The sequence below is a fragment of the Entelurus aequoreus genome, linkage group LG12, assembly GCF_033978785.1.
Source record: "Entelurus aequoreus isolate RoL-2023_Sb linkage group LG12, RoL_Eaeq_v1.1, whole genome shotgun sequence".
Lineage (NCBI taxonomy): Eukaryota > Metazoa > Chordata > Actinopteri > Syngnathiformes > Syngnathidae > Entelurus > Entelurus aequoreus.
In genome coordinates, this window is record NC_084742.1 from 38332211 (window position 1) to 38345547 (window position 13337).

The 13337-nt window shown below is 39.3% G+C and overlaps 1 protein-coding gene across 1 annotated transcript in view; it reads left to right on the top strand.

Moving 5' to 3' along the window:
• The window catches only part of ppargc1a (peroxisome proliferator-activated receptor gamma, coactivator 1 alpha), a 79953-nt gene that overhangs the window by 36068 nt on the left and 30548 nt on the right, over window positions 1-13337 (top strand). Inside the window, exons 4-7 of the mRNA XM_062065942.1 lie at window positions 1741-1872; window positions 7447-7738; window positions 9541-9586; window positions 9735-9811. Of these exons, the coding sequence (XP_061921926.1) occupies window positions 1741-1872; window positions 7447-7738; window positions 9541-9586; window positions 9735-9811 (547 nt within the window). The remainder of the gene's footprint in view (window positions 1-1740; window positions 1873-7446; window positions 7739-9540; window positions 9587-9734; window positions 9812-13337) is intronic.

Below are 13337 nucleotides of genomic sequence, written 5' to 3' on the forward strand. Positions count from 1 at the left end.
TGGCATTCTTACAGTAAAAATAGTACTTTTTTTTCATTTAGAGAAAAATGCTGTAGAAAAACCACAGTAAATTTCACAATTTTACATTGAAATCTGTTGCTACTTTTACATTGCACAATTTGATGGACAACTTGCTTTGAAATCATTATTATTAGTATTTATTTCTATTTAAAAAATGGTTTGAAAATATATTTTTTGCATAATTAGACAACATAATTTGCGATTACATGGAGTAGATACATTTTTTTTCTCCCAAAATAGAAAGAAAGAATACATTTAGTAAGAAAAGTTGCAGTACTTTATAGGTACATACTCTTTCCAGGCTTTCCAGGGCCAAATAAAATGAAGTGGCGGGCCACATCTGGCCCCTGGTCATTGAGTTTGACACCTGTGCCGTAGACATTACAATAGTCAATTAGCACAATTTACATTTGTTTTTTTACTGTAAATTTAAAAAAAAAACTTCAATTTTACAGTAACAATTTGGCACCTGAGTTGCCAGTTTTTGTTTTTTTTTTTGTTTTTTTTACCGTAAATCAACAACTGCAGATTTTTCGGTGTATTACTGTAAATGCCAAAACAGCACCACAGTTTATTACAGTAAAAATAGTAAAAAAAAATTCATTTAGAGAAAAATGCTGTAAAAACTACAGCAAATTTCACAATTTTACATTGAAATCTGTTGTTACTTTTACATTGCACAATTTGATGGACAACTTGCTTTGAAATCATTATTATTACTATTTATTTCTATTTAAAAAATGGTTTGAAAATATATTTTTTGCATAATTAGACAACATAATTTGCGATTACATGGAGTAGATACATTTTTTTTCTCCCAAAATAGAAAGAAAGAATACATTTAGTAAGAAAAGTTGCAGTACTTTATAGGTACATACTCTTTCCAGGCTTTCCAGGGCCAAATAAAATGAAGTGGCGGGCCACATCTGGCCCCTGGTCATTGAGTTTGACACCTGTGCCGTAGACATTACAATAGTCAATTAGCACAATTTACATTTGTTTTTTTACTGTAAATTTTTTAAAAAAACTTCAGTTTTACAGTAACAATTTGGCACCTGAGTTGCCAGTTTTTTTTTTGTTTTTGTTTTTTTTTACCGTAAATCAACAACTGCAGATTTTTCGGTGAATTACTGTAAATGCCAAAACAGCACCACAGTTTATTACAGTAAAAATAGTAAAAAAAAATTCATTTAGAGAAAAATGCTGTAAAAACTACAGCAAATTTCACAATTTTACATTGAAATCTGTTGTTACTTTTACATTGCACAATTTGATGGACAACTTGCTTTGAAATCATTATTATTACTATTTATTTCTATTTAAAAAATGGTTTGAAAATATATTTTTTGCATAAGTAGACAACATAATTTGCGATTACATGGAGTAGATACATTTTTTTTTGTCCCAAAATAGAAAGAAAGAATACATTTAGTAAGAAAAGTTGCAGTACTTTATAGGTACATATTCTTTCCAGGCTTTCGAGGGTCAAATAAAATAAAATGGCGGGCCACATCTGGCCCCTGGGTATTGAGTTTGACACCTGTGCCGTAGACATTACAATAGTCTGGTTACATTTCCGTAATTGTCAAGTCATGCCAACATTTTTAAATTTTTTATATACAGCTTATATAAAGTTTTGTTTAACTTGGATAAATAAAAAGCAACACGTCCATGATGTCCATTTTGATAGTCCGTGCTAATTGTGCCGTCTCTCCCCAGCTGAAGAAGCTCCTCTTGGCGCCCGCCAACACCCAGCTGGGCTACAATCAATACACAGGTAGCAAGGCGCAGAACCATGCAGCCGGCAGCAACAACAACCACCGCATCAGACCACCACCTGCTGTCGTCAAGGTACGCACGTTTTTATGTTAGTTAATCTTCCCCCGCTCTGCACTGCTGTCGTAATTTTATTGTTTCGGTAGCCTAAACTACAGCTTCGCATCCCAGAGGGGCGTAATGAAAACAGGCCTTATTGCTGTTGGGCTTTCGCAGACACGGCGGCAGCATTCTTCTCATTAGCGCCGCCACCGTCTTGCTATGACGGACCGTTAAAAGAAAAACGTATGGTCACGTCGACGCCTTCGGACGACGCTGCAGTCGGAATAATTACATCTCGAAACGCGCCACTTAATGTTCTCTTATTTTGAAATTTGTTTTTACGTTGCAAAACGTTTGCCAGAGTGTCGCGTTCCGTTCTCCTGCCCTACTTTTTAGTCATTCAATTCTGGCGTGCCAAGGACTCCCGAAGGATTAGGAGTGGTCGTAAAGCAGTGCAATTAATTCACCGAGTTGCTCTCCTGAACGCTCTTCTGACCAATCAAAAGCCTGTGACCCAAAGTAGTCATTTGGGTGCGACAACATATAATCTAGTGTCAACATATACACAAAAATACAGGAGATATTTATTTTCTACTGATAAAATAATGTGAATGCCATTACTGTCTAAATATCTGGTAACACCTCACACATATCCAAATTGCGTCCAAAATGTTAATAATAGTGATTACAATACAACTGTGTCGTCCCGATACCAATATTTTCGTACCGGTACCAAAATGTATGTTGATTCTTTTCCGTGCTTTTCTTAATAAGGGGGACCACAAAAAATGGCATTATTGGCTTTATTTTAACAAAAAATCTTACAGTACATTAAACATGTTTCTTATTGCAATCAGAGAACAATTTTGTCCTTAAATAAAATCGTGAACATACAAGATATCTTGTCTTTTATTAGTAAGTAAGCAAACAAAGGCTCCTAATTTGTCTGCTGACATATGCAGTAACATATTGTGTCATTTATCATTCTATTATTTTGTCAAAATTATGAGGGACAAGCTGTACAAATGGATTATTAATCTACTTGTTCATTTACTGTTAATATCTGCTTACTTTCTCCTTTAACATGTTCTATCTACACTTCTGTTAAAATGTAATAATCACTTATTCTTCTCTTGTTTGATAAGTTTTGGATGCACAAATGTAGGTATCAATCCGATACCAAGTAGTTTCAGGATCATACATTGGTCATATTCAAAGTCCTCATGTGTCCAGGGACATATTTACTGAGTTTATAAACCCTATGAATTTTAAATAAAGGAAAAACGATTTTGTGACGATAAAAAAATGTCCATGTAACTATAGTAGTATCGACTAGATACGCTATTGTACTTGGTATCATTACAGTGGATGTCAGGTGTGGATCCACCCATGGCATTTGTTTACATTCAGGGTACTAGCTTGCTGTTAGCGGTTAGCTATTGTATCTTCCCAAGGTGTGTAGTGAAGCATTCCTCATCCTGCAGGGATGATGCTTGTAAGAAACTTACTTTTTGTCGCCATGGATGCGAGGATTAGTGATTTAGAAGTAGCTAAAGCACTGCCGACTGCAAATGGACGTCCGCCGCTTGCTAGCTAGCCATGTCTTAAAGCACCTCTTCCTGAGGGCGTTTCAATGTTATAACTTCACCTTTATCTTCAGTTTTCAGGCCAACATGCGTCCGTTCTCCCTTTTCTGTCTGCACACTGTGTCTGCTTCTAAGTACTCTGTGATTGTGTGCTGCCGAACATGCTCCTCTGCTCGTAAACTCAGCAATGTCATGACGTGAGGACGCGCCGTCATGCCCGGGAACCGGTACTTTTCAAACAGAGTATAGTACCGTTTTTGATTCGTTAGTACCGCGATACTATACCAGTACCGGTATACCGTACAACCCTATTAGACACCTTGCACTCCTCCACCCTTTTTCCTTCTGTTTTGAGGATTTTGATTCAGGTCTGGAGGAGACACTTGGCCTCAGCAGGGCACTTGTCATCTTGAGATTGTGGTGGGAAGGGTCGTAGGGGGCTGGGAGAGAAGCACTAGTTGTGACCTACCTGGAGCGGGAACATGGCGGAGACGGGGCCCCTCGTCCGGTTCCGGGGTAGGGAGGGCAGTACTCTCCCATGGCTCGGGCCTGGAGGAGCTCAGATCATGCAAACAGTTTTATTCTAATCACTATTAATAAAACAGCTGGACGTATGTGGGCTTATAGGTTGACCCAGTCAAGATTAGTCATAGTTGCTTAACACTTTACAAGACCGACTATAGTGATTTAGTAGGTGTAAAATACTGAATAAAACATTGTGCTGTTTGCACGATATTGCCTTCAAGTGCATTTTGGGTAAAATCGTCATCGGCCGTCCACCAACGTCATCAGTCGCTTGTCAATAGAGTACAAGCCGGGTGAGCATTTTTACGACAGAGTTAACAAAGCGGCAAAACGCAAAAAGAAAGAGAAAAAAAGAGAGCAAGTGTAACGGTTGTGTACTCTTTGTCTTGAGTATTTCCTATTGCTCAGAGCGGGGCGCCAAGCCCGGTTGTCGGCATTAGAGGCAAGTGTGCTGACTACCAAGGTTAAAGCCCAATCGAGTCACTCGATAGCACAGGGTTTAAGGCCCCGGTTATGTCTGGTCCAGCTCTGATTTTCTCCACTAGTGGTGATCAGGCTCCTTGTGTAGTTCGAAATCTGCCATGTGGTCCAGTTTCTGCTTCACAATCAGTATGTTTCCATGCACCAAATTAACATACTTGCCAACCCTCCCGATTTTCCCGGGAGACTCCCGAATTTCAGTGCCGCTCCCGAAAATCTCCCGGGGCAACCATTCTCCCGAATTTCTCCCGATTTCCACCCGGACAACAATATTGGGGGCGTGCCTTAAAGGCACAGTCTTTAGCGCCCTCTCTCACCTGAAAAGGAGACTATTATATATGTCTCCGTTATCCATAGGTTTATCTATAACACATAAAGTAGGCAGGCACGGAGCTATTTCTCAGCGTGTGTTTATTCCAGCCGGCACGTTAATACACTGACACACAAAATCCGGATTCCCATCATGCATTGCTTCAAAACTACGGCAAGTAATAATGTCCAAAAGCATAACAGAGACGAAGCAGAAGAACGAAGAAGAGACACGGCGACGACGAGTAAGAAGAAGAAGTACGCTTGCAAGTTCCAAAATGATTGGAAAAAATAATTTCAGTTCATCCAGAACAGCTCGAAGGGGAAGAGGAATGCTGCCTGCAAATTTGTAGATCAGACTTCTCCATTGAAATTATATACATATACTGTATATATATATACTGTATATATATCTATATATATATATATATATAGATATTTATATAAGAAATACTTGAAAATATATACACACCCCCCCACCTCCCTCCCCCATCTCCCGAATCCGGAGGTTTTAAGGTTGGCAAGTATGTACATTAGTCTGATTTCTCAAATATTAGCTTTTCGTCTAATTTGAAGTCCCAGTTTACATAGTCTTTCTCTAACGACTGTTGGCCATTTGCTGTGTTTCCCTTTCGTACAATAAGTGGGGATGGTGGTCATTTCAGCTTGTTTATCTATGTGGGAATGTAAATAGAAGAAGATCATGCTACATGCTTGGAAGATAAAGCGAATATCTCTCAAGCTCCCGATCTAACCGATAACTACAAACTTCCCATTGCTATTTGGTGTTGGTCAGGTTTTTGACTGACTGACTAACAAAACACGTAATATGTATCAATTCCATTGTGTATACAAAAACGTTAGTGTCTAAATATGACTGTTTATAAGTTTCTCTCTACCGGGATGTGCTCGTCTCAACTAGATATTGATTATTTATGTATTTTAAATTTAGTAATACGGACAATTCTAAAATGCAGATCTAGTGGAGGAGGCGAGGACAAGCTGTGCTAGCCATGGTGCTGAGATAGCTTGAATGTGAAGAAGTGAAACAAGAAAAAAATTAATGCTTTGTACATTTCAACAAAAGTCTAATTTGAACCGCATTACAGCAGCAAGTAACCAGCTAGGAAGAGGAAATTAGCAAATAGATTAATAGATCAGGAGGTAGAATAATATCTGCAAACATGCAACAAGACTATCAGCCATTTTATACAATGCACAATGATTATAATATATATATATATATATAATATATATATATATATATATATATATATATATATATATATATATATATATATATATATATATATATATATATATATATATATATATACATATCTAATATATATATAGATATATAGATATATATATATATATATCTCTATATATATATATATATATATATATATATCTCTATATATATATATATATATTGTGCATTGATAGATTAGTTTCATCGTACATCACATGAACAAAGATAAGACCTTCTGGAGGAAAGTTCTCTGGTCTGATTAAACAAAAATTTAGCTGTTTGGCCACAATACCCAGCAATATGTTTGGAGGAGAAAAGGCGAGGCCTTTAATCCCAGGAACACAATACCTACCGTCAAGCATGGTGGTGGTAGTATTATGCTCTGGGCCTGTTTTGCTGAATGGAACTGGTGCTTTACAGAGAGTAAATGGGACAATGAAAAAGAAGAATTACCTCCAAATTCTTCAGGACAACCTAAAATCATCAGCCCGGGTCTTGGGCGCAGTTGGGTGTTCCAACAGGACAATGACCCCAAACACATGTCAAAAGTGGTAAAGGAATGGCTAAAACAGGCTAGAATTAAGGTTTTAGAATGGCCTTCCCAAAGTCCTGACAATGTGGACAATGCTGAAGAAACAAGTCCATGTCAGAAAACCAACACATTTAACTGAACTGCACCAATTTTGTCACGAGGAGTGGTCAAAAATTCAAGCAGCAGCTTGCCAGAAGCTTGTGGATGGCTACCAAAAGCGCCTTATTGCAGTGAAACTTGCCAAGGGACATGTAACCAAATATTAACATTGCTGTATTTATACTTTTGACCCAGCAGATTTGGTCACATTTTCAGTAGACCCATAATAAATTCATAAAAGAAACAAACTCCATGAATGTTTTTTGTGACCGACAAGTATGTGCTCCAATCACTCTATCACAAAAAAACAAGAGTTGTAGAAATTATTGGAAACTCAAGACAGCCATGACACTATGTTCTTTACAAGTGTATGTAAACTTTTGACCGTGACTGTATATATATATATATATATATATATATATATATATATATACATATACAATGCACAATATATATTTCGAGCATTGGTTTTCTTTAGTGCATGTCAACGTACTGAATACCAAAGTACATGTTGTAAAATCATTTCACAGAAATTAACCAGGGCTCCCCATTGATGGCAGCACTCGTGCAGCCCCAGACCATGAGGCTACCACCACCATGACTGATGAATACACAATTATCTTGCTACTGACTTGTGTTGCCAGCTGTTAGACAATAATGGACGTGTGTAGGCTCATTTTCAATGATTAGTAAGTGTATACTGATATACCAGCTACACACTGACTACTATAAAGTATATCAGTTTCCTTTGAGAATATGCTGTCACACCATTCAGATAAACTATAAACATGGCTCCTTCTTCCTTTTCTCCTTTTGTGCAGACAGAGAGCCCCTGGAGCAGCAAAACGAGGGGGGTCTCCAGCCAGCAGAATCGCTCTTTGAGGCGGCCTTGCACCGAGCTGTTAAAGTACTTAACAGCCACCGACGACATCCTCCTCCACACTAAAGCCAGCGACGTAAAGGGCGGCCACAGTGCCTCCTCTTCGTCCTCCTCGCCGTCCTCGTCGTCCACCTCCTCATTCTCCTCACTTTCCTCCACTTCCTCCTCCTCGTCCTCCAAGAAGAAGTCCGCCGTGCCAGCTCAGCAGCATCAGCAGCATCCACCGCAGCGAGGTGAGCGCCGGGCTGCAGGCCAGTGTAGTGTGGCTGGTGTTGGGGCTGGGAAGTGGCAGCGTTGCTCTCAGGATGTTGATGAGTCGGAGGGTGGCCAAGGAAGCTACATCGGCGAAGAAGGGAGGCGGCCGGGCGACACTGACCGGCTGGCCTGTGCCGCTAGGTTTATTAGGTATATGCATTCTTATTCCCTCCCTCCCCGAGAGGTGAGTCACAGCTGTGAGCGTTGCCGAGAGGCTGTAGGCGCCCCTCGAGATAAGAGGCAGCGTAGGCGCGTCACCGTCACCATTAGGAAACGGGACGAGAAGCCGGGGCACCCTTTACTTAGCCGGCTGCTCACCGCCAGGCCTGCTCAGTACCGAGCCCCGCCTAAGTCCCCTGAGCCTCTCAAGAGTCTAAGCCAGAGAGGCCATGGGGAGGATGTTGACCATGATGATGATGCTGATGATGATGTCACGGCCCGCCCGCCGAGCTTCCCAGATACTAGCATTGCAGAGCCCGCCCCCGCCCGCATGAAACACAGGCAGCGCCCAGACCACGCAGACCACCTGTTGTTAGGTAATCATGACTGCATCCCCCCCGCTGGCCTTTATCTCTGCTACTGCTGCTTCTCCTCTTAACCACTTTTTCCACTAACTGGACTAAATTCTAATATCCCTCCCGTCAAATTGGAGTGAAACATGGGGTTAGTGTGTTGTTGTCTGTCTTTAGTCTTGAGAGCCACGTTCCACAAGTTGGGCCAAAGCCTCGGGCAACTGCACAAGCTTCCTTGACTCTCCTTTCTTATCTTCTGTACCCTTTCTGTCCTTGCTGTTGGTGCATGCTTGATGATTTTTTTTGTTGGTGGAAGGAGCCTCACCCGCCGTCATGTGTCTTGTCTCCGTCTTTGTCCCATCCCAAGCTGTCTCAAGCAGAGCACTGAATGTCTGTATCCGGACACCTGTGACCCACAGATTCTCCCATCCTCAACAGGAGCGCTCTGCTTTTTTGAAGGACCAGTTGTAAAACACGCAAGATAAAGACCCTCCATTATACGACAGGAGTGCTCTGCTGTTTTAAAAGACCAATTTCAAAAATGCTAGCCTAAGATCGTCTGTAAAACAGGAGTGCTCTGTGCAAAAACACTACTCAAAAATCTTCTATAGAATAATTCTGCTGGTTTTAGGGAGCTACAGCAAAGACACTAGTCAAAGATCCTCGATTTAAAAGATCATTCTGCCGTCTTCAAGGACCGACTGAAAAAACATTGCTCAAAGATTTGGTACAGTATATGACAGACGCACTCTGCTGTTTTTTAAGGACCGACTGCAAAAAACCCAAGTCAAAATGCTGTGTTTCACATGAGCATGGTGCTTTTTTTCTAAGGACTGGCAAAAAAAAATGCTAGTCAGAGATCTTCTATAAGACAGGAATTCTCTGGACCCACTCCAAAAAGGCTAACTTTCCATCCCCTTCCTCTACCTCTCCTTGTTGGTGGTGCATGCTTGATGATGATGATTTTGTTGGTGGAGAAGGTCTCACCCGCCGTCATGTGTCTTGTCCGTGGCGTCGTCTCTATGTCCCATCCCAAGCTGTCTCCAGCGGGCTATGTCTGTATCTGGACACCTGTGACATCACCTCATCCTGCCTCATAGTCTGTAAGATACAATGGGGTCATCCAAAAGAGACAAAAAGACAATAGGAAGGCTAACCAGGGATGGGGGTTTTGGATTTTGTCATTATTTTTAGTGCATTTTTATTTGGTATCTTTAATGTTGCAGCTCTTAGATCAATAATTACCCATGCCCTTTTGTGTTCTGCAGCCAAACCAACCACCTTGCCACTTCCTTTGACCCCAGAGTCTCCAAAGTAAGTGCATACTAGAAAGAGACAGTATAGAAGACAAAAAATCCAAGCTGAGGCATTATTTGTTACTCATTTCCACGTCTTTTCACATCACTTTTAACGTCTTCATGTGACTAACATGACTAATTTTTGTCTTTTTTTTGTCTTGCAGTGACCACAAGGGATCTTCATCGTTTGAGAACAAAACCATTGAGTGCACATTAGGTGTGGCGATTGCTGGAACCCCAGGTAAGAAGACACTCTTTGCATCTCAAGAGTTCAGCATTAGCAGAACATTCATGTGGCAAACGATTGAATATGATGTCCAGTAAAGATTATTCACGACAGCGATCTGCCATTTTTTTAAAGATTGTTTGCTAAGACACTTGTCAAAGATTCCCTGTATGATAGGACCACTTTCTTGTTTTTAATGATGTACTGCAAAAACACTTGTAAAGGTCCTCAAATGACAAGAGGGCTGGCCTATGTCACAATCAATAGTCAAAGAGAGAAAGGAGAACATGCAAACTTCACGCAGAAAGACCCTGAGCCCAGGGATCGAACCCAGGGGTAAAACAAAAAATATATATAATATATAATAAAAATATGTTATATATGTACACACACACACATACATACATACATATACATATACATATATATATATTTATATATACACACATATGTATATATTTATATGTATATATATATATATACATATATATATATACATATGTATATGTATGTATATATATATATATATATATATATATATATATATATATATATATATATATATATATATATATATATATATATATATTTATATATATACAGTATATGTATATGTGTATGTATGTATATATATATACAGTATGTGTGTGTGTGTGTGTGTGTGTGTGTGTGTGTGTAAATGTATGTATGTGTGTGTATATATACATATGTGTATATATATATATGTATGTACTGTATGTATGTGTATGTATGTATGTAGTGAAGTGAAGTGAATTACATTTATATAGCGCTTTTTCTCAAGTGACTCAAAGCGCTTTGCATTGTGAAACCCAATATCTAAGTTACATTTAAACCAGTGTGGATGGCACTGGGAGCAGGTGGGTAAAGTGTCTTGCCCAAAAACACAGAGGCTATTTCATCCCTACAAAGCTGTTTTGCAGGTTTCCCTGCTTGTCAAGGGATTTTTCCTGACCTAACGTATATTCCGCTCTATCCCGGTATTGAGCACTGTATAACGGATAAACCACAGAAACCTCGACTATATATATATATATATATGTATAATGTATGTACTGTATGTATGTATATATATATATATATGTATATATATATATATATATATATATATATATATATATATATATATATATATATATATATATATATATATTTATATATATATATATATATATATATATATATATATATATATACGTTAGGTCAGGAAAAAACACAGAGGCTATTTCATCCCTACAAGCCTGTTTTGCAGGTTTCCCTGCTTGTCAGGGGATTTTTCCTGACCTAACGTATATTCCGCTCTACCCTGCACTGTATAACGGATAAACCACAGAAACCTCGACTATATATATATATATATACTGTATATATATATATATATATATATATATATATATATATATATATATATACTATATATATATATATATATATATATATATATATATATATATATATATATATATATATATATATATATATATATATATATATATATCTTGCTTTGGTTTTTGGCTGGGACCAGGGATCTTGGGCTCAAAAAGGTTGGTGACCACTGTCATCTGTCATAGCTGGTCAGGATTTGGGCTGTGTGCCGCCAGTTGACTAGCCCTAGAACAAGGGGCAAATAGATTGTCATTCCTCTCAGAGATCCTCCTGCTGACGGCCTCCACCTCCCCTTTGCAGATTTACAAGCAGACAGATGGCAGTTATATGGCAAGTCCTGAGATGAGCCCACTTTATAGCATTGTTAATGCACTCACACATCGTCACCATTACTCTTTTTTTCCTTGCTTAGATTTCCGACACAACAAACCGCAGTCTCTCCGCTATGTCACTCCGACACACCTACGCTCTCCCCCTCTTCTTTACCTTTCTTGTAACGCACTCCATTCCTCGCTCGCTCCCGAATTGCACCAAATGACAGCTCTTAGCATCAAATCCGGCGTCGGAGGAGGCGGCTCGGATGGAATAAATAAGCCGGGCTGTGTTAGGAATTCCTGATGTCATGCAAGTGTAGACACTAGATATAGGCGGTGTATAAATGATGCCCAACAAACGCCTGAAGAAGCTCCATTCGAACACAATGAACCAAGCGCCATCTGTCCCGAAAAACAAAAGCACACGTCGGGTCATAAACTAGAACCCATTAACGTGCGAGGGCAGAATAAATCAGAATTAGATAAATGTGTGTCCCTCAGTCAAACTCAACAGTGATGGATGGACACTCATCATGTCACCGCTGGGGGGGGTAGAACAGCAGAAGAAGTAAAGCAAAGGTTTTTAACAGTAATCTATCACAAAAAGCATCATGTGATGACTCAGGGGAAGTCATTTCATCATCAAGTTGGATTTATGGAAAGTTCCATTTGTGCTGACTAAAGGTGGAAAAGCCCACATCGTTATCAGTTACACCATTGTAGTGGAATTTTACTCTTATCAGGACCACTTTCACATGTGCTCAATAACCCTAACCTGCACTAACTAATTTCCAGCGAATATTAAATCCCAAATTTTGCACTGCATAAGGAAGTTAAGCTTGTTTAGTCTAAATGCATTGGAAATATTAACCGGATGCAGAGGCACCAAAAGGGTAAAACGAGCAATAGGTCCCCGTCAAGCTGGAGGGATTTGTTACAGATTTCCTTCCCTGACAGTACAATGTGCACACAAAGTGAGTCATTTGCACAGCTGGTAAATAAATACCTAACATTGGAACTGAACTGAAAAATATGAGGCTAAAGGACACCCTGTTGACCTTGGGATGGTCATACATAAACTGCAGCCGAAGGACGGAAGCTGATCTTTTGCACCCAAAATGACTGAAAGCAGAGCTTTACTTCAAAACTCAGGAGGAACAAACACTTTGAGGATCTTTGACTAGCAGTTTTGCAGCAGATCCTAAAAACTAAAGAGCACTCTTGTCGTATAGAGCATTGGTCTTTAACAGGGGTCCGCGACCCTCAGAGGTACTGCAGGGTGTTGTGAAATTGTTGGTTGATTAGTTTTATTTTTTAATAATATTTTTTTTATTATTTCCTCCGTATTCTTTTTTTCTTTTTCTTTTTTTACAATTTTGGATGTTTTTAAGTACAAATCTTCATTATTTCAACATGGTCTATGTGTGAATCAAGGCAGCCAGCAGGAGTGAGACAGCTCAGTTACTGCACTGACAATAACATCACTTTTTAGTTAACTTTATGGCCTTCATTATGTCCCCCATGCAGCAGTGTGCCATGAAAATGAAAATGAACAGCATAAAAGTTCAGAGAAGATAAACGGCCACCGACAGTAGTCGCACATTTGTTTCCGATTTCTTGACTATAATAGCCAATACAGAAAGGATACATTAGGTACCACTGTCATTTTGCCACATCCCTGTGAGAATCTTGTGCATGACTGAAGCATTAAGGAATGGGACTATCCAGGACTAGCTGCAGTGTGCTCAAACAACCACCAGGTACCGTCTGTGAGCTGAAAATTGTATAATCTCTTTCTCTTTCGGACTTATCAGGTCGGTAGT